A 17084-nucleotide genomic window follows, 5' to 3' on the forward strand; every position below is an offset into this window, starting at 1 on the left:
AAAATTAAACAGAGCTAAGCTTTGCCAGTCTAACTGCCTATGTTTCAAATTCTAAGTAGAAATACTTTATCCTAGTTTACTTTTCTCCATTTTTTTTTTTGTAAAATAATAATAGTCATTAGCATTTTGGAGAAAATATTAAAATTTCTTTAGAAGTGGAATAAAAAGTAAACATTAGGTTTTGCTATCAATCAGAGCTGGGTAAACTGCACTGTCTAAAAAAACACCAATAGGTACATTTGATGTACCACTTTGTAAAATACCCATATCTAAACAAATAAAGAAAACACAAGTCCAAACATCTCCACAAAAGTCACTAAACATTTTAAATAACATCCTTCCAAATAATGATTGGGTACATGGTCTTGTATGACTGTATGCTTACTGGTACCTCAGTTTCCTAATTTTGCTAAGTCCCACTTCAAAGACTTAAAATGGCTCCCCCTCTCCTCATGCCACACACTTAACTCTAGTTTCTAAATTCTTTCTAGAAAATGCCATTTTAGCCCTACTTTCCCCCTTATCCTAGGCCTCATACTGCATTCCACTCTATCACACTACTTCCTAACTTAAAAAGTTTGTTTCCTAGCAACCAAAGAGCAGTCTTAAACTCCTCTTTTGGAATAAAATAGTAATCAAAGAAATGCACCTTTAAACAATCAGAAGATACTTTCTAACTTGAAAATTAACTTTTTGGAAAAATACTATATTTTAAAAATTGTCTTCAATGAAAAGGCATTATCTTCATGATGAGACACATTAAAAAAATGTTTTATGGGCTTAAAACTCTAAATTCCTTACATATTTTCAGTTGTATAAAAATAAGAATGGGATAGAGGAATATTGCAAAAAGAGAAAAAGATTAACACCAAAAAATCCAATGTCTAGCTTAATTTTCATCCTAGTATACCTTTAGTTTCTGCTAAAAGGGGGAAGGGCAGAAAGTAAGAAAATGTTAGTTTTTCTCCTAAAAAACAGTGAAAAGTAAAGGGTAGGTAGCTACCGTATCATGGAATATGTTGTTAGATCTCATAATACAATAATTAAAGCAGAAGTTACTGAGGTCCAGATTAAAAAGAACTAAAATAGAAGTGTTCTGATTTTCAGTACAACATAGGTGTGCTGTCTATAGAACTAAAATAATGTATCTCCCACAGAAATGTTGTATCTCTCTTAAACATTATCTATGAAAGTAATTATTTGGTTAATTTTTAATTACATTTGTTTCAGGAATATTTTTTCCTGTATCATTTATTTTGCTTACATTCTATATCTCTCTTAGCTTCAATAACTACTAAGATAAACTTACTAAGATCTTTTCTTTTCTGCTTCTCAGAGTACTTTGATTAAAGCCACTGCAAAAGAAAATGAAATATAAAGTAAAACTTTTCTCCACACAAAAATGTTTAATGTACTAGAGGTTTATACATTTCACAAAAATAATCACCCAACAGACCATATTTTTCTATTTAAAATCCAAAGGAATTTTTTAAAAAGTTAAACCACAGTTTACTAAAACTTGAATGTTTATAAACAAAATTTGTATCTATCCCAATTTTTAGAAGACTCAGAAAGCAAAATACCTGGAATGTAATTACTCTGTGGTTCAATTCCCGCTGGGAAATTAGTGTTTTCTGGAATGGAGTGGGTATAATCATCCAGAGGCGGTAGTTCTGTTAGGATCTCAGTGTGCCGTGGTACTAACACAGGAGGCAAAACTAAAAAGTAAAAACGATCCAAGTTAATGGCAAGGAGCAAGGGGTAGGAAACAGGACCTTTATTAAGTTTTCACACAAAAAAGAAGTAGCCTGCTTAATTTTTAAAATTTAGGGTCTACCCATTTGGTATTATACAAGTTATTAAATTGACAAATCTGATTATGATTTTAACTTACCAAGTGGTTCACAATAATTTCCAAGATCCAATTTATCTTGTACTTTTTGGTACAAGGTGATACTGGTAATATTTATTACCATGAAAGTTCAAAAATCCCCATTAGAAAGGTTGCAAAAAGATTTGTAAAATCAAATTTAGGGTATTTTCTAAAAATGCAGCTATAGTCTTAAAATGTTTCAAGTACACAGCTAAGTAAAGGTAAAGTCTTTCTATGAGTTTTACTAAATTGCTTAGATAGGAATTAAAATACTTAAAAAACAAAACAAAACAAAAAACAAAACAAAAAAACAAAACAAAAAAAAAACTCAGAGAGCAAAATGACTGAAAACAGTTAATGCACCAGACAGGGAAACAGATTCATCAGCTTATTTCTAAGCAGACTGGAATTTCCTATATATGTACTTTGATGTGAACTAATATGCTATTCCAAGAAACTATCTTTACCACTAAGTTATATTTTCGATAAAATATTCTTTTAATTGTATTTTTAATGACCACCAAATAATATATTGAATTTAAAGTAATTTAGAATTTTACACCAAAATTTTCCTGAGTCAACTAGAAATAATGAACACCTAATATACTTAACTTCAAGCATTTAATTAATTAATTTATTTATTTATTTATTGTCATTCTTACACATTTAATTTATTTTAAAAAAATCTACTTTTCCTACCTGGTGTCTCAACTCTCTGGTAGTGGTAAGGGTTTACACATACTTCATCCTTTTTAAGATTAAAAGCATATTCGCAGTTTTCAATTGCTTTGAGTTCATGATGACTATGAAGATCCGGCCAGCGCCATAATCGGCAATATATAACATGTGGCAGTCCTTTCCTATGAGATACCTGAAGACGACCATCAAGAGACCTATTGGGAAGCAAGGGGAAAAGAAAGGTGGGAGCTTAAGAAAACAGAAATACTCAATTGGACCAAATTAGTACAATAAAAGCATAAAGAAAAAAAATGACAGACATTCAGTTAGTTTTAGTGAATACAAGGAAGAAAAATGTACTATTTTATGGATCTGATATAAAAGAAAGCAGCAGCTCTAGCAGATGTTTCTTAAAACATGTTTACACAAATGAGTTAAGTGTAAGTGAATGGATAACCATTTGGGAAAACTAGATTTTTAATAGTATTATATAGTTACATTTGAAAAACTTTGTCAACTTTTATCTTTAATAAATCAAACTTATTTAGAGATTCTTTTAGGGGCATTAATTCTGTAGGTGACTGAATTATCAAAAAAGGAACTACTATGAAGAATGGTAAATACCAACAATGATATAAAACTTACTCAAACTAATGTAACTCATTACCCAATTGTGAGTGTGTTGAGGTATTATTTTTATAGCTCACACATAAATGCAGATGATGATGAGTATGATGAGATGAAATGAACAAATATCAATAAGTTTAAAAAGAGAATGAGGTGATTTAAATAAAGATAACATAAAAAAAACAAGTTAGCCTTGTGTTGTGTTCAGTAATCAAAGTTTATTTATTAGTATACAGATGAGATTAGTATACAAGAAATGTAGCAAACCTGGTTATGTATCTATTTAAAAATTAGGCCAACAACAGATCTCAAACTGAAATGAGAATATAGTTATATCAAAATTCCTATTCTTTAGGGGATTCAATAATTTAAAGATTCAAAATTAGAATTTCATTGATCAAAACTTCAGCTGAAACATTTAATAATACTTTTAATATCGGCAAGCAGGTATTTTAAATGCTATGCCTTATTTTATATTAAGGTAACATCCTAGGCAAAATTATATTAAGCAACCCACTTAATAGGTCTTACAAATACCCCCCCGCCCACAAGATTGCTAGGATTTGACAGAGGGCAGAATATTCACCTGGTTTGTTCAGAGAAGCTGTAAAGGCCTGTTGTATCCCACTGATCTATCGTATTTGGTGTACTCAGTCCCCAAATTTCAGAGCAAGTGCTGTGCATAAATTGAAAAACAAAAAATTGATGTGAACATGGAAGCATGGTTATTCAAAATACCATGATGTAAAACATGAAAAATGTACAGAATACTTCCTTCACTGAGAAAATATACATTGCTTCATGTTTTCACAGGCATTTAATACAGGTTTCTATATTTTCTATATGAAGGAAGCCAATAAAATGGAACATGTGACTCCAGATAAGTTATGATTATGTTTTTAAAATGTGAACACCAATGCTCTCTAGCTTAATGAAATCATATCTATAATGTCTTTTTCAATTTCCTCTACTCACAACAAAAGATCTAATACCTATGTCATTAGCCTTACTAACAGTGCTTCATTTTATAATCCAGTTTTTAAAAAAACTTATCTAAACACAATTGTCAACTCATATTTTAAATATAGAAATTCCAATTAAATCAGAGATATCTACAGTTAAGATTTTCAAGTTATTTGAAATACTTATATATTCACTTTTACAGAAATTATTTATCTTTTATCACACCAAAGGACAAGGAAGTAGATTTAGAAATCATTCTAATGTAGCATACCATCTTAAAAGTTTTAAGAAATTTCTATAAGAACTAAAGATACGTGAAAGCACCAAATTCTTAAAAGATAGTATGAATATGAAAAATTTGCTGTATCTAGTTTTGTTGTTGTTTTTATTAGTATGCCTGAAATCCACAGAGCAAAAAAACTCAAAAATTTTCTCCCACATTCCTTTTCAGAACCTGGGCAGTCTAGAGATAATTTCCCCCGTTTCCCCTATTAGTACTGCATTTCACATTAACTTCTCATCCATGGGAGAAGGGAAGAAGAGGAGCTTAAAAGCTGTCTAGAATGAACTTCTGACCGCAAGGTGTCTCAGATCCTAAGTTTTACTTTAAAAAATTAGAGTTCATAAAGGTAATTAAATTCTAGATGTACACACTACTAATGAACACTTCAAAGGCACTAGTGAGAAGTGCTGTCTTCCTGTGGCAGCACACATCCATCACGTGGGATGCTGGGTCTCTTGCATAACACCACTGGGAGGCAGAAACATCTCATGCCATACTTTGGGGCTACAGTAACTGTAATTCTAGACAGTTTAAGAAAATGCATTTTCGGACATTCTCCATCACCTTGAGATATTTTAAAGATACTCTGGGTTTTTAGGCTGCAGACATCTATCTTTCATTTCCCAAGCTGCAAAAGTCAGAAAAAGCCCAAAACCTGAAAGATAATTTAGACCTCTTCTCCCTCCTCTACCCCCAAATACGTACTGACTAAAAACCCACAAAATCAATGGTTCTTTTAAGATAGCTGTCAAATAGCTACTGGGACAATATAGTACTATGTAGTTTAAATTACAATAAAAGCAACTGAAGTCTATAAAGTCTTATGAATCTGAATTTAAACCTCGAAAGGAACAGGATACAATGTACTCTTCTTTCTTGGACAATAATTCAAGAAAGAAAATTAATAAAAGATCAGACTAAGGGGCTATTCTGCTCATATGAAGATCAGGCTGAACATTTCATTCCAATAAATCTGGGAATGACACAAGAACAAGAATCTAAAAAGGGCATGAAGAGCTAAAGTTGTGCTTTATTCAAGCTTCATTAAAAACATGCAATTAGTTCAGAGTCAGATAAACCCAAATCCCAACTTTAACTCTGATACTTTCCAATTGCCATCATAGGGTATTAAGCCTCAATTCCATCCACCTTTATATTTCTCTCACAAAATTGGAAGGTTTACTTAAAAATAAATTTACTTCTAGTTAGTAAAATTTTTGCTTGGCTATATAGGAAAAATTTTTTTAAATGAATTAATTTATAATAAAATATACAAAGCACCTAGAAATAATATAACTATAAATGTGTCAAAACTACAAGTAACATTTTATTTTTTTAATTTATTTTTAAAATACATTTTATTGATTTTTTACAGAGAGGAAGGAAGAGGGATAGAGAGCTAGAAACGCCAATGAGAGAGAAACATCGACTAGCTGCCTCTTGCACATCCCCTACTGGGGATGTGCCTGCAACCAAGGTACATGCCCTTGACTGGAATCGAACCCGGGACCCTTCAGTCAGCAGGCTAAGGCTCTATCCACTGAGCCAAACCGGTTTCGGCACAAGTAACATTTTAATTATCAAAGAACACAAAAGTAAACTGAACAAAGAAAAATACATCTTCCTACAAAAACAATACCATCAAATATATAAATTCTGCCCACTTTATATATTTGATGGAATCTAAATTAAATTTTAATAAATGTTTAACCCAGACAAAATTACTTGAAAAATAAAATCTATATATATAAAAGCCTAAGTGACCATTAGAACCAGATGATCGGCTAGTAACTATGATACCCAGACAAAATTACTTGAAAAATAAAATCTATATATATAAAAGCCTAAGTGACCATTAGAACCAGATGATCGGCTAGTATATATATATATATCATATATATATAGATACAGAGAGGAAGGAAGAGGGATAGAGAGCTAGAAACGCCAATGAGAGAGAAACAACGACTATGAGGACCAGGGGACAGAAGCTCAATGCAGGAGCTGCCTCCTGGTGGTCAGTGCAGTCCTACAGCCAACCTCATGCAGCCCCCCCCCCACCCCCACCCCTAGCTGGCCGACCCCAATTGCCAACCAGGCCGAGAAATCCCACACATGCACGAATTTGTGCATCAGGCCTCTGGTAACAAAATAAATAAGAATGACCAGGAAAACTCAGACAAAGAAGAGTACCAAATTCTGAAATGCATTAAATTCTCAATAATGAAAACATTATGCAATTAGCAAAAAAAGAATACACAAGTAAAACAGAAAAGAAGTTCTGCCTGTAGAGTAGCCTTGTTCTCCCTGCTGTGTTGAGGTGGGTCACTTGGTGGTTGGAGTATCGGTGCTCAGGAGCCACTCAGGGATGGGTTTGTATCCCAGCACCCTAATTACCAGGCTGACCTCAAGCAAGATATTTTGCCTCTCTAAACCTCAGCTTTGCTGCCTGTAAAGTAGAAATAATTGTCCTACTGAGAAGGGTTGTTTTGAGATGCTAGAACATAATTTCTTAAAGGCAGATTATCCCCTATCAACTCTGCAATTTTCTTGCTTACATAGACTGAATTTAAAAAAAAAAAAATTCTGGGGAAGAAAAGTTGAAAGTTATTAAAATTATCAGAACTCTAATACGCCAAAGAAGTCTGCATGGCCTATAGTGTATTAATTGATAATGGATTAACCAGATGGCTTAGTAAACCTGGTAGTAAACCTGGCAGAAATCTGTACAGAATTTCCCTAATATCACTTTTACAGTATCAGTAAAATTAACATATTAAAGCTTTTTTTAACTAATAAACAGACTTAAAAATTGAAGTTAAAACTTTAAACAGAGTGTACAATTTACCAACTATTGAGATATAACATGCATGGTATTTTACACACACGTCTACATTAACATTTTGCACTTTGTTAATTGACATTCTTTTTGTATTAAGAACATGTACTTGTTATCAGGATATGAAAGAGAAGAACTAAGTTAAAGCGAGTAACACTGGCTTTGAAGGCTCATACCATAGAGTCATATAAACCGTTAAAAAGGTTTCCCTGTTCCTGCCATATCTGCATGATTTAATTCAATCTTATTAATTTACTAGAAGCTCGATGCATGAAGATTCATGCCAGAATGGGCCTTTCTTTCCCTGGCTGCCTGCACTGCCTTCGCTGGGGCCTAAGCTGCCTTTTGGCCTTCCCACTCTGCTCAGAGGCCCAAGAGGCTGGGAGTGGTACAGAACACCTGCATCATCACCATAGTGACGACGAAAGCATCCAGCCCTGCCCCCGACCACTCGGCGACAGTGTATGCAAATTAACCTGTCGTCTTTGTTGCATTCATTTACATACTCACTTCTGACTGGCTGGTGGGTGCCGTGAAGGTAGGGTCAATTAGCATGTTACTCTTTTAATAGGTAGATTACTTTTCATGACCTTCTAGCCTAAAGAATACATTTCTTCTACAAATCAAAAGGAGCAAGAATCTAGGTTGTCAGTGTGGAAGGATTATAAAGCATGCTGAACATGGAGTAAAAATAAAGAGTTAATAAATTAACAGAATGGTATACACAAAAGAAACTTTTCATTTGAGTCTTTAAATCAGCTATTCATTACTGATGTATTCGTGAAATATGGACATCTACAAAGTAATTTGTAATGAATCATTCATAATTATTTCTATTTACAACAAAACAGTACTTTCATTTTAGAGATGACTGAATAATTCAGAACTCAAGAGCTGATCACGATAATAAAAGGAAGTCTCTATAATTACATGTCCTATATCTATGTTTGTACTTCCTCACCATTGTACAGCTGAAGGATAGGGAATGGAAAACAAGAATATGCCTACATTCACGAAACCGGTTTGGCTCAATGGATAAGAGCGTCGATCTGTGGACTGAAAGGTCTCGGGTTCGATTCCGGTCAAGGGCATGTACCTTGGTTGCGGGCACATCCCCAGTAGGGGGTGTGCAAGAGGCAGCTGATCGATGATTCTCTCTCATCGATGTTTCTAACTCTCTATCCCTCTCTCTTCCTCTCTGTAAAAAATCAATAAAATATATATATTTTTTAAAATGTGCCTACATTCAGATGTTTTTTTGTTTGTTTGTTTGTTTGTTTGTTTTTTACCTTCCATCACTAAGAAAGCAGCTTTGGGTACAACCCTGTCCTTAACAAATTAGCAAAAGATACAAGTAAACAATTAAATTTTCATTGGCTATAGGAAACTTACCTCAAACTTTCCAACACTTATTTTAAGCATTTGTTATGTACCTGGAACCAAAGTGCTTTACATGTATTATGTGATTCATATTCACATCAACCCTACAGTGAATTAACATGACTGTTATATTCAAATAAAGAAATAAAATAAACAGTCACAGAACTATTGAGATAAGACCCAGGATTTATATGTGGCTGGCTTAAGAGCCTACATTTTTCAAGGTATACTTCTGCAAAATGATGGCTTAAATTTTAAATTTGTATAGGAGTATGTAATGACTATTATTTTATTATCCTTGATACTCTGACATTTGGGATTAAGAGAGATTGCTCCTTTTAGGAGTAATTTCTAGAGATAGATAACTCTTCTTTGATAAGTTTTGAGATGTTATCTTGAAATATTTTATTAACAACTTACTTGCAATTTTAAGTAAATAAACTTACATTAAATCCATTTGCCATCACATTTTAAATAATTTTGTTTAAACTATGGTTTGGATTTATCCATACAGACCTTTTTTCACACCATTTCCTACCCTTTTCAGTCTACAATTATCTTTAAAGACATTTAATAGTTAAGAAATCGCCGGGACCGGTTTAGCTCAAGCCGGGACCGGTTTAGCTCAATGGATAGAGCGTCGGCTTGGGGACTGAAGGGACCCGGGTTCGATTCCGGTCAAGGGCATGTACCTTGGTTGCTGGCATATCCCCGGTAGGGGGTGTGCAAGAGGCAACTGATCGATGACTCTCTCTCATCGATGTTTCTAACTCTCTGTCTCTCTCCCTTCCTCTCTGTACAAAAATCAATAAAATATATTAAAAAAAAAAAAAAAAAAAAAAAGAAATCACTAATCATCTAACATAATATAACTAACATACCATTTGAAAACAAAGCAAACTTTATAAAATATATGGGATCACACCATAGTGTAAGAAGCTTAAATTTTTTGAAAGACACAAGCAATATTAACAAATCTACATTTCTACAATATAAAAGTAACACAAAGTTAGACAAGCAAGTTTCTAAGCTTCAAGGAACTTTTGATGGTAAAACACAAGATAATGTAAAGGACAACCACTACTTTGCTTTCATAGAGTTAAGGGTAGAAAAAGACCTTAAATGAAGTAACCCTAGAATATGAAGTCTCCAAAAGACTACAAAAAGGAGAATAAAAAGTAAGGAAGAGAGATCTGACTCAGTTAACCTCCAGTTTAAATACCCATGTCTGTAAATTTTAATCAGTAGGTTGCTACCTACTATGCTTTCTTAAAGGATAGGATTGCATACCCTTACTCTTAGGCTCTGCTCTGTCAATTATCTCACAGCAAAGGCAATTTGAGCCTTAGATGAAGCTGGGCAAAAATATGACTACATACCTCTGGATTACATCACTTTGATGAGGGAGACAACATACTCTAACTGCCTCCCTTCTTGACAGTCTCACAACCATTTTCCTCACTGCAGCCAGATGCTATACTTAAAATTAATTTGATTTATGAGTCTTCTTTACCTAAGACTCTTCAACGAATCCACCCCCAATTATATTCAGGTACAGCGTAAACTCCTCAGGCCAGTGTAGTTTCTTGTAAACACATACATAAACTCACTCCTGTCATGTCCCACTCCCACTTCACACTCCCAGGAAACAAGGTAACTTAGAACCCTTCACCAGCCCTTCCCTACCACCACACTCTCAATACCACAGTGCTACTCTGGATGAATTGGGATTTTTCTAACTAAATTCCTCCCTTATATCCATCAAAATTCAATCCAGGTACCAATCTTCCTCCAGAAGGAAACTTTCCACAAGACACAAAGTAGGCAAAGTTCTCCTCCTTTGGACATAGCTCCCTGAGCAAACATCTTTCATAACACCTACTGCACCTTACAAAATTTATCTTTTTTTATATTTTTAAAGTTTGTCTCCCTTAACAGAAAGTGGCTCAAATGTAGAAATTGTATTTTAACTCCAAGAGCCTATCATATATGTAGTGGCTAATTGAAAAATGTTTACTGAATTGAAATGCTGGGGTGCTACACAATGAAAACTTAACAGTCATAGCTTGACTTATTCTTAGCCAATTCATTAGCAAGTCCTATCAGCTGTAATTCCAAAACACATGCCAAATTCATTCACTTCACATATGCTCAGCCACCGCCAGTCCAGCCTGCCGAATCTCATTTAGGTTACCATAATAGCCTCCCGATTTCTCTGCTTCCAGACCCACCATTCATTTTAAAACATACACACACTCACACCACAATCCCCATCACCACCATGACCCCAGCAGTCTGTAAAAGTGAAATGTAAGAAATTCTCTAAAAGCTGGATTTAAATTTTAGAAATCCATTAAAATCCTTATATGCTTTCTACTAAGTTCATACTAAAATTCAAACTATCACAGTGCCTACAATGCTCTATATGATATGACACCTTCTAAGTTTTGTACTCATTCTGTATTACTCCAACTCTACAGAGCTTTATTCCAATAATTTTTCATCTCAGAGTCTTTACACCTAGAAGACTCAATTCTCAGCTAGCTTGGTACTTCTCAAAGTTTAGGTTAAAAAATCACAAGCCAATCCAAAGTGGCTTTTTTTATCCCTCAATCATTATCTTTTTTGCAATCATTACCAAATTATATTTTCCACTTGTTAGTTTTATACATCAATCCTTCGTGAGGGCAGGAACTTGGTGTTTTGTTCCTCACTGTATCCCCATGTGCCTAGGAACAGTACCTTGCACACATCAGGTACTCATAAGCGTTTGTAAAACAAAAGAATAAAACAAGAAAAATGACTCTTAAGATATATATGAAACAGGTAAAATAAATGAATAAATAATCTACCAAACAAGAAGGAAACAGTCTACTATTAGTATTTGCAAGTAGACAGGTGGAGTGCTACTGGATCTATTATCAACAAGCACCCAGAGTGTATTTCCAAAAGCTCTTTGAAAACATGTCAAGTGGAATGGTTTCATGTGCTATACCCATATGCCAGCCCATGTGCATGACACGACAAACAATCCTTTTATGAAGACACTCCCAAAAAGCCCTGTAACGTACATAAAAAGGAATGACTCACTTAAAAAATATCTACTACGTTATTTAAAAAACAAACAGTATTTCTCACAGTGGTACTTAACGATAAATTATTAAATTTACATTAAAACTTGACCTCTTAAGTAAAATACAAGAGGTAGGTCTTTAAGACATGTCTAGCATCTAAGAAGCTGCCTTACATATTGTACTTTTTTGGAAGAAACACTACAACTCAAACAAAATAATACATACAATTCAACACAATAGTAGTAGCCTCTTTCAACTCCTCACTGAGTGAAGTTTTAACCAAGAGGGAGAAATCTGTCTAGCAGTATTGCACTAGAGATAGAAAAGCACTGAATCTTTACCCAAATGTCATTCAATCACAGAAATTAGATAAAACCCATGGAAGCATTTAGGCAACAAAGTCAAAAGAAGACAGTGAAGATAAAACTTAACATATTGGAAGAATTTTATTTTGCTTGATTAAACTTCACTGCTCAAGAAAATTACTTATAAAATAAGTCTAAAGAGTACATCAAAATTAATACAACAAGCTAAAAATAGTTGTCCTATTTTAATAATTACTATTTACAGGTGACTTGAGAGTAACAAAATTTTAATAATTCTTCAGATTCCTTCAAGCAATTTTCAACAGGATGACGACCATCAAATTTCTGATCTGATAACACTTACCTTGGTATGGTGACACATTTAGTATTACAATTTTGAGTGGTGATAGCTTTCTCAAGCTCATCTAATCGTCCTGTTTTCTTTAGCTTCTTCACCAAACTTTTAACTGCTTTCTCACACCACTTTTCTTCCTGTCCATTCTGCTCTCCTCCACCTGCTCCTCCGGATCCACCAGCTGATTTCTTCCATCCCAGCAGTCTTTTCACAACTGGTGGAGTGAATGGCAAGATGGACGACATGTTCTTACTAAAGGCAGCAATCTACACGAAGGAAATATCCTCTTTTATCTAACCTAGAAAAGATATGGAAGTAATTAGTTCAACATGATATCAAATTACAAAATGAAACAGAAATTCAAATTACTACTTTCACAACAGATTTTTCAGAAGTTCTCTTCTTCACCCATTAAAATATCTTAATTAATTTAAACAAATTATGGAAATAAACCCTTTTCAAGAAAAACAATGTTGTAAGTGGGTATATATAATAATTTTAGAAGTAATATATTTATCAATACTAGACCAGTTAATCACTATTAATACTATATTAACTTTTAATAGTGTCAATAATTAAAATACTTTCACCAAAAGAAAAACTTTTTCTCACTTTTTAGAACTTCAATCTAATTCTCAAAACATTCACAAAAATATTTTTTTAAATTTTACAAGCTCACTCTCCCCAAATTCTGAACTTTTGTAACTGATTTGATATCATGAAACAAACTCTAAAGTTATAAGAAGGGGAAAGTGTAAAATATGTAACAAGAATCCTATATAACATGCAAATTGTCCAAATGGCAGAACGACCGGTTGCTATGATGAGCACTGACCACAAGGGGGCAGATGCTCAAAGCAGGAGCTGCCCCCTTGTGGTCAGTATGCTCCCACAGGGGGCATGCCCGCTCAGCCAGAAGCTGGACTCACAGCTAGTGAGCATAGTGGCAGTGGTGGGAGCCTCTCCTGCCTCTGCAGCAGCACTAAGGATCCCTCAAGGGATGTTGGCCTGCTGGCTTAGGCCCACTCCCTGCCAAGGGATCCTGGACTGTGTGAGGGTGCAGGCCAGGCTGAGAGACCCCCCCACCCCATCCCCAGTGCACAAATGTCATGCACTGGGACTCTAGTTAAGAAATAAAGGAAGACACAGTGTGTTGAGAAAAGGTTTGGGACCTGGCTTGTGTGGTCCAGTGGTTGAGCATCAACCTATGAAGTAGGAGGTCATGGTTTCATTCCCAGTCAGGGCACATGCCCTGGGTTGCAGGCTTGATCTCCAGTAGAGGTTGTGCAGGAGGCAGCTGATCAATGATTCTCTATCAGCTGATCATTGATGCTTCTATCTCTCCCTCTTTGGTTCACTTTTACATCCCTTGAGGAGATTTTTAATTAAGCTTCTTTTAAAAAATATATTTTCATTTTTAAGTAATGTGCATAGTGAGTATAATCAAACATAGCTATTCTTCTCACACCAAGATATAATTTTTTAAAATCTTAAAACTTTTATTTAACCTTGCTATTTATAACTCAGTACAGTAGTCTCCGTAACCACCCCTTCCTAACCCCTCAAGACCCCATCTGCAGTTTCACTTTGCAAGATTTCAGTTACCCAGTCAACAGCAATCCAAAATTATTAGATGCATGATTCCAGAAATAATTCATAAGTTTTAGGTTGCATACCATTCTCAGTAGCATGAGGAAATCTAGCACTGTCCCACTCTATCCCACCCAGGATGTAAATCATCCCTATCTCAAGAATATCCATGATGAATACTGTCCCCAGCCCCTGGTCTCTTAACAGCCATCTTGGTTATTAGATCAATTATCAGAAAGAGAGAAAGAGAAAGACAAACTGCATTCATGTAAATTTTATTATAACAGTTATAATTGTTCTATTTAATTACTTATTATTGTTAATCTCTTACTATGTCTAATTTATAAACTTTACCATAAATATGTATTATAGGGGGAAATAGTACACACACACATACACACACACTCTATAGGCCCGATGCACAAAATTTGTGCCAAGGGGCTCAAGCTTTGTCTGGAAGGTCATTCTGCTGTTTGGTCTAATTAGCATATCAGCTCTTTATTATATAGGATGGGGGGGGAGGGAAGAGAGAGAGGGAGAGAGGGGGGAGAGAGAGAGGGAGAGACAGTGGGAGAGAGAGAGAGAGAGAGAGGGGGGGGGAGAGATATCAGTTCTACCTGTCGTATCAGGCATCCACTGGGGGTGGGTGGGTGGGTGGGAATCTTTGAATGTGTTCCCAATGGATTAGGGGTGATTACTGTCTATCTCTTCTCTCTTTCTGATAACTGATCTAATAACTGAGATAGCTGTTAAGTAACCAGGGAGTGGGGACAGTATTCATTACTGTAATAGACTTATATAATGGTTTACTTTGAAATATCAAATTTAGGTAATATCTGTTCATTTTTCAGTGGAAAATGAGGATTTACACTACAACACTCACATTCTTCCAACCTTTAAGATAATTAACGCCCAATTGTAGTTCTGATGAGATTAGTAGTAAACTATTACTTAATTGTTTTTCCCTTTGTGTACAACTCTTTTTCCCTTTGAGTTCATTTCCTCTGTTTTTTATTGCTTGGTTTTCTATGTACCTACAAATTATTCCCATACTCTTCACAAGACCCTCAATTAAATTTTAATGCTGATGACTTTAATCTCAAAATAAGAGATAAGAAAGATCATTGACCGCTTGAGGACAGAACTGAAAAGTTAAGATGAAAATATTGAGAAACCTAGTTCTGAGAACTATTATAGAAAATCAACTAGACTGAAATAACAAATTTACCAGATACTTACCAAACTACACATTAAAAAAATATTCCATGATGCCCTAGCTGGTTTGGCTCAGTGGATAGAACGTCAGCCTGCAGACCAAAGGGTGTCCGGTTTGATCCCAGTCAAGGGCTCGTACCTTGGTTACAGGCTCCTCGGGCCCTGGCCCTGGTCAGAGGCAACCAATTCATGTGCTTTCTCTCACATTGATGTTTCGCTCTGTCTTTCTCTCTCCCTAATAAATCAATGGAAAAATATCCTCAGGTGAGGATTAACAAAACAAAGCAAAACAAAACAAAACAAAAATATCCATGAGAGGAGTTCTATTCCTAATCAGTTTATAGAAAATCACAATAGACCATCACTTTCACCCTAATAATCAAAACAGGTCATGTAAGCTACAAAATCATAGTTTTTCTGAACCCATCAGAGAGATAAGGATGCATAGTAACCTAAGTGGAATTAACTGATAGAAGAGAGGCTCACAGATGGTGTCTTTTCCTGATGGAGGGGCTAAGGAGGAATAATTCCACCATAAGAGAAACCAGCCTACCTTTAATAAATCTTAACATATAGGCTGACAAGACATATCAGAATTCCACAAAGCAAATCACTCATTCCCACAGGTCTTCACCAAAGTGCTTGAAAAAATTACCAAGATTGGGGGACAGAGCTGGAAAGCTGAGAGATAGCCTAAGAAACTTACAGTCTTCCTCAAATGCAATAAATCTGTCCTCTGATGGGGGAAGAAGGGTGGGATGGGCAAAAGTGAAAAAGAAAAAAAATTATTCCAAAACTCTCCAAACATTAAGCTGCCAAGGGTTGAGGTTAGACAGGAGAGTTGAGAGAACTATTTCCACCCAGAAACTCTGTACATTATTACCAAACAGGTAGGTCTGCTGAGAGAAAACCTTGGAAGGTAGAGAGGTTCTCACAATAGACACAAAAAAGCCTGGGGCAGGGCTGAGCACAAAGTACTCCAGAATGACCAAAGAACAGACAGGCTATAAAGCAGAGAAAATGCCCAAAGGTCCCACAGCTGATGGCTCAGATATAATGCACAAAGAAATAACTGAAATTACAATCAGACAACAAATCTTGCAGAAAGTGAAAAGTCCTAATCCTGCTCTCAAAGTACTTAAAAGAAATCGAAGTGAAATTGCAACAAAGCCCAGAATTAACTCCACTATTCATCCTACTGACTTAGCCCCACTATCAGACTATCTTAAGAAACTAGAGGCCCAGTGCATGAAATTCGTGCACTGGTGCAATCCCTAGGCCTGGCCGGTGATTGAAATGCAAGCATCTGGTGTGGAAGGGCAGGTCTCAGCTGACCTCTGGGCCCTTGGCAGCAGCTGGGCCCCTGCGCCCCTGCACCCCCACTGTCTCCTCCACCTGAGCCACAGCGCCCAAGTCCCCATACGAAGATGTGGTGATCACGACCAGTTGCTGCGGGTCAGAGCACAGAGTGGGCCTCTGGGCCACCCAGCAGCACTGCATGGAAGCTGGGCAGGCAATGCGCACTCTCCTGGCCAGCCTCGCAGACCAGCTCCTGGACCAACCCATGGGGAGCCTGACCAGCCCTTGCAATCCTGGCAGCTGTTGGCCTGGCTCATCTGGAAGATGCCGCACGGTGAGGGGTGGGCTCTTTGCAGCTGCCAGGCACCTGAGGGCGGGGGCTTCCCCAGTGTGCAAGCCCTGGCATCCCAGAGGGAGGGTACCAGGAGTGTGAGCAAGCTTGGTGGACACCCACATTCTCACCACACCTCTGTCCTGTCACCCCCACCCCCGGTGAGAGGTCGCAGTGTGTCACCAACACCCGTCACGTTCCATGCCTCCCCCTGGTGGTCAGCACACATCATAGTGAGTGGTCCAACTCCTGATGGAACAACCGCCTAAGGGGAC

General features: G+C 36.1%; 1 protein-coding gene across 7 annotated transcripts in view; it reads right to left on the reverse strand.

The window, feature by feature from the left end:
• Window positions 1-17084, reverse strand: part of SMAD2 (SMAD family member 2) — a 57903-nt gene that overhangs the window by 19249 nt on the left and 21570 nt on the right. For 5 of the 7 annotated variants that reach the window (XM_036417631.2, XM_036417634.2, XM_036417633.2 and 2 more), the window contains 4 exons: window positions 12384-12672; window positions 3765-3854; window positions 2573-2766; window positions 1584-1718 (listed from right to left, as the gene is read on the reverse strand). In XM_036417631.2, the coding sequence (XP_036273524.1) occupies window positions 1584-1718; window positions 2573-2766; window positions 3765-3854; window positions 12384-12619 (655 nt within the window). In that variant the 5' untranslated portion in view covers window positions 12620-12672. Of the gene's footprint in view, window positions 1-1309; window positions 1356-1583; window positions 1721-2572; window positions 2767-3764; window positions 3855-12383; window positions 12673-17084 lie in introns of those variants that run through there. The other 2 variants (XM_036417632.2, XM_036417636.2) reach the window with 2 other exon arrangements.

This window comes from Pipistrellus kuhlii, unplaced genomic scaffold (assembly GCF_014108245.1).
Source record: "Pipistrellus kuhlii isolate mPipKuh1 unplaced genomic scaffold, mPipKuh1.p scaffold_m20_p_6, whole genome shotgun sequence".
Lineage (NCBI taxonomy): Eukaryota > Metazoa > Chordata > Mammalia > Chiroptera > Vespertilionidae > Pipistrellus > Pipistrellus kuhlii.